Genomic DNA, 19,107 nt, shown 5'->3' on the forward strand with positions numbered 1-19,107 from the left:
GGTAAAATTTTGTTTATCTAATTATCACTTGATGGACATTTGTGTGTTTACAATTAGGGGATTTTTGAATAATGCTTCTATGAATGTTAATGTAAAAATTTATGTGTGAACCTATTTTCATTACTTTGGGAATGGAATATCTTTACTAGATTCAACTGCTTTGGGTTGAACAGTGACTACAACTAACCTTTTGAGGAACTTCCAGACTCTTTTGAAGCTGCTACATTATTTTACATTCCCACAACAGTGGATGAGGAATTCCATTTACTCCATATCTTTGCCGACACTGGTTATTTCGTGTCATTTTAATTATGATGATCCTGGTGTGTGTGAAGTGGTATCTCATTGCAGTTTTGATATGCAGTTACTTAGTGTGATATGCTCTTGAACATCTTTTCATGTGCCTATTGGCCACTTCTGTTTCTTCTTCTGAGAAATGTGTATAATATTCTCTGCTCATTGTTTAATTGGGCTATTTATCTTTTTATTATTGAACTGTAAGAGTTCTTTATATACGGTGAATACAAGCCCCTTATCAAAGATTGATTTGCAGATATATTTTCTACTCTGTCAGTTGTCCTTTCATTTCCTTGAGAGTGTCCTTTGTTGTACAAAAATTTTAAATTTTGATCATGTACTCTCTATTTTGTTTCTTTTTTTTGCCTTTGGTGTCATATCTGGGAAACCATGCATTATATAAGGTCTCAAAGATTTTCTTCTAAGAATTTAATAGTTTTAGTTATTACATTTAGGTTTTTGACCCACTTTGAGTTAATTTTTGTGTGTGGTATGAGATAGGAGATAGGGATCCAATTTAATTCTTTAGCATGTGTCTATCCAGCGGTCCCAGCACCAATTGTTGAAAGATTTTTTTTCATTGAATTTATTTTTTATTTTGCATATTTTATTTTCCATCTTTTAAAATTGTGTTTGTCATTTTTATATTTTCCATTTCTCTCCTTTTTTATGTTCATGTTTTCCTCTATATTCTTGAGCACGTAAAGCATACTCTTAATAGCTGTTCTAAAAATCATTCTCTGCTCATTCTATGGTGTGCGATGTTTTCTTGTTTGTTTGTTGTATTAATTTTTTTTTCTGACTATGGAACCAATGTCTCAGCTTGGTAATTTTTCGTGGTATTCTAGACACTGAATTTTTACAGTTTTATTATTTGATTTTGTTGTATTTCTTTTAGTGTGTTATACTTTATTCTGGCGTGCAATTATGTTATTTAAGATCTGTACGATCAGTTCAAAAATTGTCTTTAAGGTATTTGTAAGGTCCTGTATATAGCAACCCTAAATTCAGTGTTAATTTATTTCCACTACTAAGTGCCTTTCTGTGGTCTCTGTAGAGTGCTCTTTGTATCATAAGGTCTCTCCACTCTAACTGTTTGGAATACAAACTAGTCCAGTCCTACATGAACTACTGGCATTATTTGACTTATTGTTTTCTGGTTATTCTTTCTCTAGCTTCATGGAATTTCATACTCTGTGTTCTGTCATTATTCAGGCAAAAATTTAAGAAACCCCTCAGTAGATTGATGTGTGTATCTCTCTTTTCTCTCATATTTTGTCACCCAAATTCTTACATGGCCTCCCCAAAGTTTGACCTCTGTTTTCTCCACCAAATGAGCTCTCTGGGCTTTGTTTGCGTTTGCTTCCCTGGGCTCCATCCTTAAAACTGCCTCCAGGTAGCAAGCCAGGGGAGTCATAGACTCATAGGCTCAGATGCCATTCCTGAGCTGCCTGTTATTTGAAAGTAGTTGTTTCATATATTGTTTCATTTTCTTGTTGTTTACAACTGGAGGTCAATTCCTAGAGTGGTTAATGCTTGATGGGCAGAAGTGGAAGTCTTCTATCTGTCTGTTTTTATTTACAGTAATGAATCTCTGATAAACAACATATAGGTCTTGCTTGCTCTTTTATTTTTTTAAAAATGTAGACTGAAGATCTCTGCCTTTTATCAGAGTATTTAGTCCATTTATATTTAATATAATACTGGTATAATTGAGTTTAAGTCTTACCGTCATGGTATTTGTTTTTAAAATTTACTTTATTTTTTCTTCTGTTGTTCTTCCCTTTGCCTTTTTTTGGATTAATTGAGTGTTTTTAAAGTCCACTTTTATCACTTTTATTGGATTTTTAGCTATACTTCTTTTGTGTTTTTTTTAGTGACTGCTGTAGTGATTGTAATAGTCATCTTTATCTTATCACAGTCTACCTTGAATCAATATTATACTACTTCATGTATAAGGTAAGAATATTACAATAGTGTAATTCCATTTGCTCTTTTCCTGTCCTTTGTGTAATTATTGCCATATATTTTACTTCTATGTATGTTATTAACCACACAATACATTATTTTTGGCTTTAAACAGATGATTTTCTTATAAAGAAATCATGATAAGAAAAAAATTCTTTTACTTACCCATGTAGTGTTCATTTTCTCTCATCTTTTTTTCCTATAGATCTGACTTGACTTCTGTTATAATATTTCTTTAGCTGGATGAACTTTATTTAACATTTATAAATACTATGTTTCTCAATTGTGGCTATAAAATATGTTGGTTTTCATATGCCTGAAAACGTTTTTATTGTGTAATTGCATGTCTTTATATCTGAAGGATATTTTTATTGGAAATAACATTCTAAGTTGACAGAATTTTTTTTCAATAATTTGAAAGTATAATTTCCTTTTCTTCTGGCTTCCACTGTTTCTCTTAAGAATTCTTCTATTAGTCTTATTGTTTCCCTTTTGAAAACAGTATGTTTTTTTCCCTATCTCTGGCTTTTTAAAATAGATTTTTTTCTTAGTTTTTGAATGTCAGTAATTTTAATATGATGTATCTAAGTATCAATTTTATTTTTCATTGTGATTGCAAATTATATGGGTTACTTATTCCTAGCTTGATTTTTTTCCATCGTTTTTGTAAAGTTTTCAGCCATTATCTCTTCAAATATTGCCACCTGTCCCATTGTGTCACTCTGTCTTCTATTTCCAGGAGTTTGCTTTACTTATGTTAGGCTTTTTCACTATGTCCATAATTTTTCTTAATGTGTTCTCTGTATTTTATATTCTTGTGTCTCCTTTGACCTGTGTTTCAATTCACTAATTCTTTGTTTAGATGTTTCCATTTTTCTGTTCAGCTTATGTTTTAATTATTTATTATTATTTAACATAATACCCCAAGCTCACAGTATTAAATAAAATTAAACCATTTTATTCATGGTTTTGCATCTTATTTTCTTGTTGAATTCTGCTACGCAGTTCTTCTGTAAGTCTCTTCTGGTTGTGTATGTGTGTTTGTGCGTGTGTTTGTGTATGTGTGTGTATGTGTGTGTGTTTAATGTGACTACAGTTATCTGACCACCTGATTTGTTTTGGATGTTTTCAAAATGTTTCCCTCACATCGCTAGGAGTCTGAGCTGGCTGGTTGCTCTAGGGGTCATCAGCTATGAATGACTGTCTCTGCTGTCCTGTCATCTTCCAGTTTTGTAGACTGCTTCTGTACGTGGTATTCTTAGAATTCTAAGAAGGAGAGTGCAGAGTTTGTATGTCTCTTGAGGCCTAAGCTTAGAATTTGTATACCATCACTTCTACATTCTGTTGTTTTAAGGAAGTCTTGATGCCAATGCATGATCAAAGGTTGGGAAAATCCCACTTTTTTGATGAGAGCAAGGATAAAGTAATGTTATGAAGTTTGCACATACAGACATGAGAAGAATTTATGTCAGTTATTTTTCATCTCATCTAATTAGTTCTAACTTTTATGTATGTTTGTTTCTTTAAAATTTTTTTTAAACATTTATTTATTTTTGAGAGACAGAGGGAGACAAAGCATGAGAGGTGGGGGGAGATACCGAGGGAGATACAGAATCTGAAACAGGCTGCAGGCTCTGAGTTGTTTGTTAGCACAGAGCCCGATGCAGGGCTTGAACTCATGAACTGTGAGATCATGACCTGAGCTGAAGTCAGATGCTTAGCCAGCTGAACCACTCAGATGCCCCTGTATGTTTGTTTGTTTGTTTCTTAAAATATGACTCATATGGCATAAAATCCTTCATGTTAAATGGTTTGTAGTATAATCAGTAGGTGTGTATCTATCATCATCATATAGTTCCAGAATAATTTGCCCCAAAACAAAACCCCATACCCTTTAATAGTTTCTTCCTATTCTTCCTTCCCCCAGCACCCAAAAACCACTAATACACTTTATTTCTCTATGAATTTGTCTATTCTGGATACTTAAATGCAGTCATACAATCCTTGGGCGCTTGAGACTGGCTTCTCTGACTTAGCATAATGTTTTTAAGGTTCATTCATATGGTAGCATATATTGTTAGTCCTTTGCTTCTATTTATGGCTGAATAATACTCAGTTATGGATACCACACGTTGTGCATTCATCAGTTGATGGATCTTTGGCTTATTTCCAATCTTCTGCTGTTATGAATAATGCTGATGTGAATATTTTCATATAGGCATGTTTTAATTTTTTTTGGTATATATGTGGGAGTGGAATGTTTAGTCATATGATAAATCTGTATTTAAACTTTTGAGGAACTGCCAGGCTGTTTTCTAGAGATACTGCACCAGATTTTTACATTACCACTAGCAATATTTGTGGGTTCTAATTATTTTACCCTCACCAACACTGGTTTTTGTCCATTATTTTGATTATTACTATCCTAGTGGATATTAAGTGTTAGCTCATTGTGTTTTTTAAGTTTGTTTATTTTTATTTTTTTTTAAATGTTTTATTTATTTTTGAGACAGGGAGAGACAGAGCATGAACAGGGGAGGGTCAGAGAGAGGGAGACACAGAATCTGAAACAGGCTCCAGGCTCTGAGCTGTCAGCACAGAGCCCGACGCGGGGCTCGAACTCACGGACCGTGAAATCATGACCTGAGCCGAAGTCGGCCGCTTAACCGACTGAGCCACCCAGGTGCCCCAAAGTTTGTTTATTTTTTGATAGAGATAGAGATAGAATGTGAGTGTGGCAAGGGCAGAGAGAGAAGATCCCAAGCAGTCTCGGCACTGTCACTGCAGAACCCAATGCAGGGCTCGAACTCAGAACCATGAGATCATGACTTGAGCTGAAATCAAGAGTCTGACAACTTGACCAACCAAGCCCCTCATTGTGGGTTTGATTTGCATTTCCCTTATGACTAATGATGCTCTTTTCATTTGCTCATTAGCATTCATTTATCTTCTTTGGAAACTATCTACCCAAATACTTTGCCCGTGTTATTTTTTTTTTAATATGAAATTTATTGCCAAGTTAGTTTCCCTACAACACCCAGTGCTCATTCCAACAGGTGCCCTCTTCAATGCCCATCACCCACTTTCCCCTCCCTCCCACCCCCCATCAACCCTCAGTTTATTATCGGTTTTAAGAGTCTCTAATGGTTTGCCTCCTTCCCTCTCTGTAACATTTTTTCCCCCTTCCCCTCCCCCATGGTCTTCTGTTAAGTTTCTTAGGATCCACATAAGAGTGAAAACATATGGTTTTTGTCTTTCTTTGTATGACTTATTTCACTTAGCATCACACTCTCCACTTCCATCCACATTGCTACAAAAGGCCATGTTTCATTCTTTCTCATTGCCAAGTAGTATTCCATTGTGTATATAAACCACAATTTCTTTATCCATTCATCAGTTGATGGGCATTTAGGCTCTTTCCATATTTGGGCTATTGTTGAAAGCACTGCTGTAAACATTGGGGTACAAGTGCCCCTATGCATCAGCACTCCTGTATCCCTTGGGTAAATTCCTAGCAGTGTTATTGCTGGGTCATAGGGTAGATCTATTTTTAATATTTTAAGGAACCTCCACACTGTTTTCCAGAGTGGCTGCGCCAGTTTGCACTCCCACCAACAGTGCAAGAGGGTTTCCATTTCTCCACATCCTCTCCAGGACCTATAGTCTCCTGATTTGTTCATTTTAGCCACTCTGACTGGCATGAGGTGATATCTTAAATAATAGTATTTTTAGAGTTATTTATGTGTTCAGGGTTATTGGAGATATGATCCTTAAATATTTTCTCCTATTCTGTAGAATGTCTCTTCACTTAAAATTTTTTAAAAAAATATTTATTTATTTTTGAAGGAGGGAGAGACAGAGCATGAATAGGGGAAGCATAGAGAGAGAGGGAGATGTAGAACCCGAAGGGGCTCTAGACTCTGAACTGTCAGCACAGAGCCAATTGTGGGGCTCTAACTCATGAACTGTGAGATCATGACCTGAGCTGAAGCCAGAGCTTAACGGACTGAGCCACCCAGGCGCCCCTGTCTCTTCACTTTCTTGATGGTGTTTTTTAAGGAACAAAGGTTTCTTATTTTGGTGGTATCCAATATATCTGCTTTTTTTCTATTGGTTACTCCTGCTTTTGGTCTCATATGTAAAGAACTCTTGTCTAATTCAAAATCATGAAGATTTACACATATTTTCTTATAACATTTTTATCATTTTAGCTCTTACACTCAGATCGTTGATCTGTTTTGAGTTAATTTAAAAAAAAAATTATTTATTTATTTTGAGAGAGAGAGCGAGTGAGCACAAGCGGGGGAGGGACAGAGAGTGAGGGAGAAAGAAAATCCCAAGCAAGCTCTGTACCATCAGCACAGAGCCTGATGCAGTGTTTTATCTCATGTACGGTGAGATCATGAACTGAACTGAAATTGACAATCAGACGCTTAACAGACTGAGCCACCCAGGTGCCCCTAGAGTTAATTTTTGTATATGTTATGAGGTACAAGTCCAAATTTTATCTTTTGCATGTTGTTATCAAGTTATCCCAACATCATTGGTTGAAAAGACTGTTCTTTCTCCATTTAATGGTCTTGTCACCCTTGTTGAAAATCAGTAAATTATAGATGTATGGGATTGTTTGTGGACCTAATTCTATTTTCTTTATTGCTGTGTCTCTCTTTATGCTAATACTACACTGGTTTGATTGCTGTAACTCTGTAGTACGTCTTTTTTTTTTTTTTAATATTTTTTTTCAACGTTTTTTATTTTATTTTTTTGGGACAGAGAGACAGAGCATGAACGGGGGAGGGGCAGAGAGAGAGGGAGACACAGAATCGGAAACAGGCTCCAGGCTCCGAGCCATCAGCCCAGAGCCTGACGCGGGGCTCGAACTCACAGACCGCGAGATCGTGACCTGGCTGAAGTCGGACGCTTAACCGACTGCGCCACCCAGGCGCCCCTGTAGTACGTCTTGAAATTGGGACGAGTAAGCGGTCCTCTAACTTGGTTCTTTTTTTTTTTCCCAAGATCATTTTGGCTAGTTGGTATTTGTTGTAACTCCTACAAATTTTAGGATCTTCTTGTCTCTTCCAAAAAAAAAATGTGTTTGGAATTTGATAGATGCTGCATTTAGTTTGGAAATCAATTGGATGATTTGCTATCTTAATATTAAGCCTAATAATCTGTGAATAGAAGTCTTTCCATTAATTTCTTTCAACAATGTTTTGTAGTTTTCAAAGTACAAGTCCTCTATTTTTGTATTTAAGTATACTCCTAAGTACTTTATTCTTCCTAGTGCTATTGTCAGTAGAATTGTTTTCTTAATTTTATTTTTGGGTTGTTCATTGTAAGTGTATAAAAATACAATGAAGCTGATTTCCCTATAATTGATCTTTTATTCTACAATATTGCTGAATTTGTTTATTAGCTCAAATATTTTTTGTGTGGATCCCTCTTAGTTTGCTATATGTAAGATCATGTCACCTGCAAATTGAGTTAGTTGTAAACATTTTCTTAAAATCTAAATGCCTTTTGTTTCTTTTTCTGCCTAATTGCCCTTTCCAGAACCTCCAGGACAATGTTGAATAGAAGTGACAAGAGAGGGCATTTTTGTCTTGTTCCTGATCTTAAAAGGAAAGCTTTCAGTCTTTCACCATTAAATATGATGTTAGCTATGTACGTTTCATATATGTTCTTTACAGTTTGATGCAATTCCTTTCTTTTCCTAGTTTGTTGAGTATTTTCCATGTATTGAGATGATCATGTTGGTTTTTTTCTCCTCTTTCTCCATTAGTATGGTGTATATTTGATTGTTTCCTAGTTGTTCAAAGAAACGGGTTTATCCCAATCCTGGGATAAGTTCTGTTTGGTCATGATAAATAATCCTTTTTATATGCTAGTGGACTCATTTTGCTACTGTGTCTTAAGGATTTTACACCTATAAACATAAGTGCTGTTGGACTGTCATCTTTTTTGTGATGACTTTGGTCTTTGTATTGGGTTAGTGGTCGTCTCAGAGAAACAAGACGTTTTTTCTTTGCTTCTCTATTGTGGAAATATTCTTGAATAATTAATATTGATTATTCTTTAACCATTTGGTAGAATTCACGAGTGAAGCCAGCTGATCGTGAGCTATATTTTGCTGGTACTTTGTTGATTGCTGACTTGTTTGTTTGTTTGTTTGTTTGTTTGTTTTTATTGGAGTGTAGTTGACATAAAATGTTGCAGTAGCTTCAGGTGCACAGTATAGTGACTCAACAACTCTGTACGTTATGCTGTGTTTCCCAGGAGTGTAGCTGCCATTGGCTGTCATACAGCACCATTGAATGTATTCTCTATGCTGCACCTTTCATCCTTGTGACTTATTCATTCTGTGACTACAAGCCTGTACCTCACTCATTCTGTTCATTGTTAGAGTTTATGCATCTTTTCTACTTCTTCTTAAGTCAGTCTTGTTGTTAGTATCATTCCCAAAAGTTGTCCATTTTATCTAGGTTTTCTAATTGACTGGCATACAGTTGTTTATAATGTTCCCTTATAATTCTTCTTTCCTTCCCTTTGTCAGTGGTATATCACCTCTTCCTTCCTGATTTTCTTTTTTTTTAAGTTTATTCATTTATTTTAGGAGAGAGAGAGGGAGAGAGAACATGTATTTAACTGTGAGTGAGTGGAGAGGAGCAGAGAGAGAGGGTGCGAGAATCCCAAGCAGGCTCCGTGCTGTCAGTACAATGCCGCAGCTCGATACCACGAACCATGATCATGACCTGAGCCAAAAGTCGGATGCTCGACTGACTGAGCCACCCAGGCACCCCTTCAAGGTTTTTCTTTTCTTTTTTCTTTTTTGAAAAAGTTTATCATTCTTTTTTTTAAAGTTTATTATTTTTGTGAGCTGGGGGAGGGCCAGAGAGAGGGAGACACAGAATGCAAAGCAGGCTCCAGGCTCTGAGCTGTCAGCACAGAGCCTGTTGAAAGGCTCGAACCCACGAACTGCAAAATCATGACCCGTGGTTCAGTTTCGCTCTCTTCCTTGAGGATGCAAGATTGTATCACCTGGCCATGCTGGGTTTTCAAACCCATGCCTCCTTATTCTTGCTTGTCTATTCTGTGTATAGTGAAATTCAGTTGCTACCTCAAAATTCTTTCTTTGGATCTTGTTTGAATCTCAGCTTTATTTCTAGCATCTGATAATCCCTTTTGGTTTAAGATAGGATATGTGTTAAAAAATGTTTCAGTAAATTTTAGCCTTGATTTTCTGTGTATATATCTTTTGAATTTTATTGAGAATGTCAAGCAGATATTTTAAATGTGTTACATCTGTTTTATAGCACATATTTTTCAAAACTATGTACTTTATTTGCATATCAAATGCTGACTTTTCCATAATGTTTTATTTTCATTTTTTTGTGTGTGTTTGCTTATCAATAGATACAGAACCATCTGGGTTTGTTTTAAAATTTAGACAAAACAGTGTGGATAGCTTCTCTTTAGTTTTATTCATGTTCCACAAGCAGGTTGTTATTAGAACCTTTCAAGTAACAATGTATCCTGGAAGAACTGTTAGATGTAAGCTTATATTACTCACTGTTCCAGCACCCTGATGCTAGTGGGAATCAAACATAATCATAGGCTTATTGTGTATCCTTTTCTTGTCTATGTTTGATACAGCCATTGTGCCTGGATTCTGCTTTCCGTAACATGCTTTCTCTTTTGCCATTGCTACTGTGCTAGTATAAGCTGTAACAATGACCATTCCTTCCCCGTCCCCTCTCTTGGAAATTTTGCCAGCAGTTAGGTCTAAATTGAACCAGCTTTCCGGGGGGGGGGGGGTGTATTCATTACCTAAAACATTAGATTTTCCTGTATCACACTTTCTACCAGTTGTATGGCATCATGCCACTAATATGCTTCATGATTGCCCCAGAACTGCCTTCTGAAATGCTCATTTTCAAGAAGGGACAGTGACTAGCATTACACCAGGGGTCCCCTTTTAATTTCCAGAGGTATTGTAGTTTACTACTTCCTGGTTTTATTTGTGTCATTGTCACAATACCCAAATTCCTGTCATTGCTGTCAAGTTTCCTTATTATCTTAGTGGTAATCTGAAGGGGTGATGTTAGATGTGATTGCTGAATTTAAACATCTTATTCAGAAGTTAAAGCATTTGTTTTTCTCACGAAAAAATGCAGCCAGGAGATTCATAAAATACTTACAGTAACCCATTTCTCATTTTAACTTTTTTAGGTAATGCTTTGCATGTAGTAGGCACTCAATAAATTTTGTTTTTACCTGAGTGAATTAATTAGTAGTGTCACATAATAAACTTTCTATGAAACAACTTATCTTTTAAAACAAATGTTAAAAAGTTAAAGTTCTTAACATTGTTTCTTATTATAGAAGTAGTAGGAATTTATTATAGAAAATTGATGATGCAGAAAAATCTTATTAAATTAAAATAACCACAATTAATTTTTCCATAGGCATATTTATACATTTTAAAACAAAATTTTGAGCATTCTAAACATAATGTTTTGTGTTTTGATTGCACTTAAATTATCATGAACTTTTTTTCCTAAATTTCCTTGTCATTGTTTCATAATGTAATAGAAAATGTGAAAACTTATCCTTTCCTCAATTTTATAAAGAGGATGATGATTATTTAGCATTTTCCCGTGATGACTTTGTGTTATTTCTATCCTGTGTTATAGTAGAGTTATGCTTCTGAAAATTTCTGTAAGGTATAGGTATTTGGTTTTCACTGTTTTTGCCAGTGCATTTCTTTATCCTTTGAGGTTAACACTTGTTGATAACCTTATGCTAGTCTCTCAGGATTTCCCTCTCACTTTCAAATTTTCTACACACAAGAGGTGGTATTTAATGTCTGGTCTTTTGATTCATACTTCCTGATTGTGTGTTTGTTTCTGGCATTAATTATCTGCGTGACTTTGGGTGGTTGCTTTACCCAGGCTTGCTTATCTTAGAAATGGTCCTCTGCTGTAGTGCTTTCCACATAGAATCATTGTGAGGATTAAATGATATAATTCATGTAAACCACCTGCTATACTATGTGGCAATGGGGTGGTATTTCTATATTTTAAAACAGGTCTAGTATGTGCACTGACCAACTAGAATAGATGCTAGCCACAAACAATTGGTTGACTGAACATTGGCTTCCCTGGTCAAAGTAAGGGAAACCTCAAATAAAGGTTATCTTAGTTGTAATAATGATGAAGATGATTATGAGGGTGGCAGTGATGATGGTGTTTGGGCAAGCAGTTACCAAACCAAGTCATTATGCCCCAAATAAGCACCAAAGGTGTGAGCTTTCATATATGAACTTGATCTCTCATCTGAAATTTTTGGATTCTGTTGTAAAATTAATATTAAAACCTATTAAATTTTATATTATGAAGACATAAAGAGTCAGGCTTTAAATGTGATTCTTTTTAGTTCACAAATAGAATTTTTAGTAAGCCTTGAAGCTTTTCTTATCCAAAGAAGAGAAACATTTGTGTAAATTAATTTAAAAGTGCTATTTTTTGATAATTCTACACGTATTTTTTTCAAGTAAGGACGTATATAGTCTCAAAGTTTTCTGTATTTATTGATCCTTTGTTGTTATGTGTAAATATAATAAGATGCATTTTCAATATTCTTTATCAAAGCTATATTATTCAGTCTTGTGCTTATATAACTTAATACACATAATACACGAATCTTTAAGGAATAGTTAAAAAGTATTCTTTTTGGCTATAACTTTTATGTTTTACTCTATTGCTTGCCCCTACATATTATAGAGCATTGGACAAAATTTTAACAAAGAATTTACCATATAAATTGTCCTGCTTTAATATTTGAGCCACATATGTTATACATAATAAAAATAAAACTTGGGAAATGTCCTTTGGACTTTGCTATCATTCAAATTTGTAAAATAAATTCTTTGTCTTGATAGCTATTATACTTGCTATTGTGATGCAGATATTTGTAATATTTTTACTCTTTTCTTTAGCTTGCCAGTGTAATGGACATAGCACTTGCGTCAATAATAACGTGTGTGAACAGTGTAAAAATCTCACCACAGGAAACCAGTGTCAAGATTGCATGCCAGGTTATTACGGAGATCCGACTAACGGAGGACAGTGCACAGGTAAGTAGTTTTTCCCTTACTTGTGTATTTGTACGACAGAAATGAAAGTTGAGAAAGACGAACCTCTTGTGGAAAATGCTATCTTATTGTGGAAAATACATTTTATTAAGGAAAATTTTTCCCATGAAGCTTAAATATTTTTGGAAAGTAGTATTTATTCATTAGAGACGATATGAGCTATAACAGTTTTGTGGTATACTTACTTTAAAAAGTATTTTTCTTATTTCAAAATGAATACATGTTTATTATAGGAAATTTAGCAAATGCAGATACATTAAAAATCACCTATAACCTCACTATTCACAATCACTGCTGATTGTTTTCTATATCTATTTTTATTTTTTAAATATTTATTTATGTTTGGGAGAGAGAAAGAGAGAGAGACAGAGACAGAGTGTGAGCGGGGGAGGGGCACAGAGAGAGGGAGACACAGAATCTGAAGCAGGCTTCAGGCTCTGAGCTGTCAGCACAGAGCCCAATGTAGGGCTCGAACTCAAGAACCACAAGATCGTGACCGGAGCCGAAGTTGGATGCTTAACCAACTGAGTCACCCAGGCATCCCTGATTGTTTTTTAATAATAGTAAATTATTGTTTAGACTTTAGAAATAAGAAACAATTAAAGGTTTTGTGTATGCCTTATATCAGGTAAGATTTTTGTGTTTGCAATCAATCCTGGGCTGAAATCCCTCTCTGCCACTGTTTACGTGTCTGGCCGTGGCCACTTAACCTTAGTGCCTCCTTTTTTTCATATGCAAAAGGCAGATGATAAAGATCGAATGAGATCACATGTAATAGAGGTCATGTAATAGGAATTGAAGGACATTAAAGGAGCATTTTAAGTGCTATTCTCATCACATTTTTTTTTTTTGTTTACTAAACTCTACTTTTCTCTATCTTCCCCTCTATCCTGCTGCTTTTTCCTCTTATTTTGCAGAGAATTAAAAAAAATTTTAATGTTTATTTTTGAGAGTGAGAGAGAGACAGCAAGAAGGGGAGGGGCAGAGAGAGAAGGAGGCACAGAATTCCAAGCAGGCTCTAGGCTCTGAGCTGTCACAAGGACCCCGGGGTGGGGCTCGAACCCATGAGCCATGAGATCATGATCTGAGCCTAAGTTGGACGCTCAACTGACTGAGCCACCCAGGCACCCCATGCCAGAGAATTTTTAAGTGTTCTTTTAAGTTTCCTTTTAAATTATAATTTTATAGTAATCCTTTTTTTATTAAAATATGAGTGGAGGAGGGGCAGAGACAGAGAGGGAGACACAGAATCTGAAACAGACTCCAGGCTCTGAGCTGTCACCACAGAGCTCAAACTCGGGAATGCTGAGATCATGACCTGAGTCAAAGTTGGATGCTCAACTGACTGAGCCACCCAGGTGCCCCCATAGTAATCCTTTTTTATATCTAGATTGGTCCTTGTCCCTTACATTTTTAATCCATTATTTCTAATGGAGATTGCCCATAAAGCACCCACAGAAAAGCCTCCATTATTGGCTGTGGAAAGATGAAGACTCTCTAGAAGTTTTAACACTGCTTGCATATTGCGAATAATGCTGCTGTGAACCTTATTGCCGAGTCTTTGTTGAATACTGGTTTTCAGTTCTTTTGTGTATAAACCAGGAGAGGAATTGTGGGGTCATGTGGTAATTCTATGTTTAACTTTTTGTAAAAGTGCCCAATTGTTCAAGTTGTTTTCCATAGTGGCTGCATCATTCTGTATTTTCACCAGAAATGTCAAAGATTCCAATTTCTCCACATCCATGCCAACACTTGTTATTTTCCATATTTTAAAGAAATTTGATCCTTCTAGTAGGTATGAAATGATATCCCTTTATAGTTTTGATTTGCATTTCCTTAATGACTAGTGATGTTAAGTATCTTTTCATGTGGTTGATAGTCATTGTAGATTTTCTCTGGAAAATTTCTATTCCAGTCCTTTGCCCATTTAAGAACAATTCATTTTTTAAATTGTGGTAAAATATACATAACATAAAATTTACCATTTTACTATTTTTGTGTTTGTAGCACAGAGGCAATAAGTGCATTTATATTGTTTTAAGAGAGTCATTACCATCCAACTCCTGAACTTTTTTCATCTTGCAAAATGCAAACTCTATAATTATTAAATAATAATTCTGCATTACCCTCACCCCAGCTTTTGGCACCATTTTACTTTTTGCCACTATGGATTTGAGTGCTGTAGGTAGTTTGAAACACGTGGCATCCACAGTATTCCATGTTGTCGCATGTGTCACAATATCCTCTCTCCTCAAGGCCTAAGGATGTTCTGTTGTGCGCATACATGCATTTTGTTTATCCCTTCATCCACTGATGGAGCCCTGAGTTGCTTCCACCCTTTGGTATTGTGCTGAATGCTGGGATGAACATAGGTGTACAAATACTTGTTCAAAATCCTGTGTCTTTTCATGTGCTTATAGGCCATTTCTGTAGCTTTGAAGAAATGTCTGTTCAAGTCCTTTGCCCTTTTTTATTTGGGTTGTTTGATGTTGTCATTGAATTATAAAGGTTTTTTGTATATTCTAGATATGAAGCCCTTATCAGATACATGATTTGCAAATATGTTTTTCCATTCAGCGGGTTGTCTTTGTACTTTCTTTATACTGTCCTCTGGAACACAAAAGTTTTCAATTTTGATGAAGTCCGGTTTATATGTTTATTTTTTTGTTGCTTGTGTTTTGGGTGCATTTCGAAGAATTCATTGGCCCATGCAATGGCATGAGGATTACCAAAGTGTTAGTTTTTTGCCAACATAGGCAAAAGGAGCATTTGAATAACTGTATTAGCTACAAAATATTTTAAATTAGAATGGCAAGTTTTATCACTCCAGTAGGCCTAAGTGCTTTTACAAGTATGTTCCCCTTTGGGGATGATACTTCTGTGCTAGGTTTAAGACTAAGTTCAGTTATTCCGTGTTAATTTTCGTTACTGACATTACACATCTGGCAAGCTGAGGCACAATGCAATGGAAAATTAAAGGGAATGAAAGACAAATGCCTATCTTATTCACTATTGCACATTCTTTGATAGTTTATGAAGCTGTAAATAATTCCTTATAGTTTCCTTGTTTCTTAAAGTTGGCAAGATAATATTTTGCTGTCTATGACTTCTCTATGGTGATGTAATATATGAAAGTCATTTTTATTTTTTAGGGCCACATTAGCTATCAAACTAAATCAACAATATGTCACATCTGGTGAATTATTTTTAATGCAGCCAAGGCTAAAATCAATTTATAAAAAAATGGGAAGTGTAAATTTATTGCTATTTCTCTATTCACCTTATTGAAAAAGTTCATTTTTCATTAGTAGATGCATTTATTAAAATTCAAGGTTCTGATGACATTAAGAGAAAGAAGGAAGTAGATTTATGTTTGAATGGTAAGGCTTTAGAAGTACTGCAGATTCAGATATTATTTTTTAAATTCAGTCTACTAAAGTCAATTTAACATTGTTGCCAATATTATATAAATGCACTTGTAGATTTTCCTCAGATTGCTCTTAGCCTATGGCACATTTATAGCTATTCTTTTATTATAATTAACTCTTCAAAGTGGTTTTATTAATACTGGTCAGAATGGCCGACATTAACAACACGAGAAACGACAGGTGTTGGTGAGGATGTGGATGAAGGGGAACCCTCTTGCACTGCTGATGGGAATGCAAACTGGTGCAGCCACTCTGGAGAACAGTATGGAGTTGCCTCAAAAAGTTAAAAATAGAACTACGCTACAATCCAGCAATTACACTACTAGGTATTTACCCAGAGGATACAAAAATACTGATTCAAAGGGACACATGCACCCTGATGTTTACAGAAGCATTATCAACAATAGTGAAGGTAGGGAAAGAACCCAAACGTCCATTGACTGATGAGTGGATAAAGAAGAGGTGGTGTGTATGCACAATGGAATATTACTCAGTCATCAAAATAATGACATCTTGGAAGACCTGGATGGCTCAGCTGGTTAAGCGCCCGACTTCGGCTCAGGTCATGATCTTGGGATTTGTGAGTTTGAGCCCCGCGTCGGGCTCTGTGCTGACAGCTCAGAGCCTGGAGCCTGCTTTGGTTCTGTGTCTCCCTTTCTCTCTGCCCCTTTCTCCCTCGTTCTCTCTCTCAAAAATAAATAAACATTAAAAAGTTTCAAAAAAAGGATGAAATCTTGCCATTTGTAACAACATGGATGGAGCTAGAGAGAACTATGATAAGTGAGATAAATCAGAGAAAGACACAAATACCATATGATTTCACTCATATGTGAAATTTAAGAAATGGAACAGACGTACATAGGGATAAAAAAGGAAATAGAGAGGCAGACCATAATAAAGACTCGTAACTATAGAGAACAAACTGAGGGTTACTGGAGGGGAGCTGGGTGGGGGATGGGCTAAATGGGTGGTGGGTGTTAGGGAGGGCATTTGTTGGGATGAGCACTCGGTATCATATGTAAGTGATGAATCACTTTATTCTACTTCTGAAAGTACTATTACTTTCTATGTTAACTATGTTAACTAAATGGAAATTAAAAGCTTGAAATAAACCAAAACACTTTAAAAATGGTTTATTAAAATTACTTTGTTTCTCATCGATGTCCAGGAAGATTCTCTGATGCAAATTTGCTCTAGGGCTGCCTGCCATTTACTTCCATCCTTCTTTCTTTCCTTTCATCTATGTATGTTTGTATGTGTGTATGTGTGTGTGATCTATCATTTATCTATCATCTATCAGTCTTTGTAACTATGGAAGTGTGTAATATTGTAAAGAGCTTGGGCTTTGGAATCCTACTACTTGGGTCCATATCCAGGCAATGGCACTGTATCTTGGATAATTATTTAACCTCTTATTGTCTCAGTTTCTTCACCTAAAAATAGTGTGACTAATTTAATTTATTGTGAGGCTTAAATGAGATACTTTACATAGGATATAATATGTGTTTCTGGCAAATGTTAACTCTAGAATGCTATTATTGCAATTATTACTATTATTCTTATTATTACAGTTGATAACACCAGTAGGCTTAAGTATGTTAAGAAGAATGTATAGTTTAGACTTTTGGAACAGCATTATTTTTGTCATATAATCTCCAATCTGACTCATGAATTTTAGTAAATGAAAATAAGTGAATGCTTCATTGAATAGGATGGCTTAGTATACTACAATGGCTCAACACTTAACACACTGAATTTCCAATGAGGGATTACCCCTGAATTCCCATACTATTATTGAGTACTTAACTATATGCAAAACCCTGTGTTAGGACTTAAATTTCTATACATCGTGTGGGTGCTATAATAGTGTTATGAAGAGTTTGAATGATAGAAACGGAGAAAAAGACTAATTCTGTCGGAAGGATCTGGGTAGGCCCTTTGGAGCTGAGTTCAGTTTATAAATTTCAGTGTTAACGTGTTTTATCATTAGTTGCATGCTTTCATTATACCTTGTTCTCAATGTGAGACAACTGAACTATAATGCTGTCAATCCCTAAAATGTTTTAAAATATTTATGTGTACTTGTTTTGAGTATTCATAAAAAGATGTATTATAAGAACAAAAAATCCTCTCCAAATCATGAAATGTAAGCATTTTAAAAGTTGCAGTCATGTATGATCAAGAGTTTTCTTCATCTAGCTTTTACTGTTTTTGGTTAATTTTTTGCAGGATGTTTAATGGAATTAGTTGGTATTATCAATAAGATTATTTATCATTGCATTCATAATTGGTTTTGGCAAAGTCTAATATTTATTAAATTATGTCTTTTAGTTCATTTTGTTGTTCTTTTCATAGGCTTTTGAATAATAAACACTGCTGATTTATTTTTCTTCCTACATATGTTTTTATTTTTAATGTGATAAAGAAACTCTTATTATTTTCCAATTTTGGAAAAAAAAGAGTCTGTCAACATAGTGACAGTTCTATTTTTACCTTTGTTTCTTATGAATACAACTTACGTTTTTCTTTGTGATAGATTGTGGATATCTGCCCATAACTGACTGTTACAGAAGTATATAATATTTCAATAAATACACTGGATTATGACACAACTATCCTCTGAGCCTAGAGGGTAGTAAAAAGGAATATGAATGAACTCTTCTTTCTCTTGAGTATGATGGGAGATTTTTTAATTTCAAACCCTTCTCACATATTACAGGTGTTTATAGGAGCTGAAAGTTTATAACCAAATGAACTTGAGCGTTTCTTGAAATAAGTGTAAGAAGTTTAATACTCTCAAACTGGGAACATTGACCTGAATAATCTAAAACTGCAGATAAATGAAAATCGCTTGACATGTAAATCTTATTTCTGTTAATTATTTTGACACAAAAAAGTCAAAACTTGTATTTTCTTAGTATACATGATTATAAAGGCCAACCTGAGACTTAAATATCCCAAAGAGAGGTCATTAAATGAATAATTATATAATTAGATGTAGATATTTAGTATATGGTATAGGTATGAGGTTTTACTTTGATTAAATATTTTCTTCAGTGGGGCACATGGCTGGCTCAGTCAGTTGGGTATTCGACTTCAGCTCAGGTCATGACCTCATGCTTTGTGAGTTCAAGCCCCGTGTCGGGCTCTGTGCTGACAGCTCGGAGCCTGGAGCCTGCTTCAGATTCTGTGTCTCCCTCTGTCTGCCCCTTACCCCCTCACACTCTTTCTCTGTCTCAAAAATAAATAAACATTAAAAAA

The 19,107-nt window shown here is 35.2% G+C and overlaps 1 protein-coding gene across 5 annotated transcripts in view; it reads left to right on the forward strand.

Moving 5' to 3' along the window:
- The window catches only part of ATRNL1 (attractin like 1), a 757,637-nt gene that overhangs the window by 198,920 nt on the left and 539,610 nt on the right, over positions 1 to 19,107 (forward strand). For all 5 annotated transcript variants that reach the window (XM_042960329.1, XM_042960330.1, XM_042960331.1 and 2 more), the window contains exon 19: positions 12,263 to 12,400. In XM_042960329.1, the coding sequence (XP_042816263.1) occupies positions 12,263 to 12,400 (138 nt within the window). The remainder of the gene's footprint in view (positions 1 to 12,262; positions 12,401 to 19,107) is intronic.

Source organism: Panthera tigris, chromosome D2, assembly GCF_018350195.1.
Source record: "Panthera tigris isolate Pti1 chromosome D2, P.tigris_Pti1_mat1.1, whole genome shotgun sequence".
NCBI classification, from domain to species: Eukaryota; Metazoa; Chordata; class Mammalia; order Carnivora; family Felidae; genus Panthera; species Panthera tigris.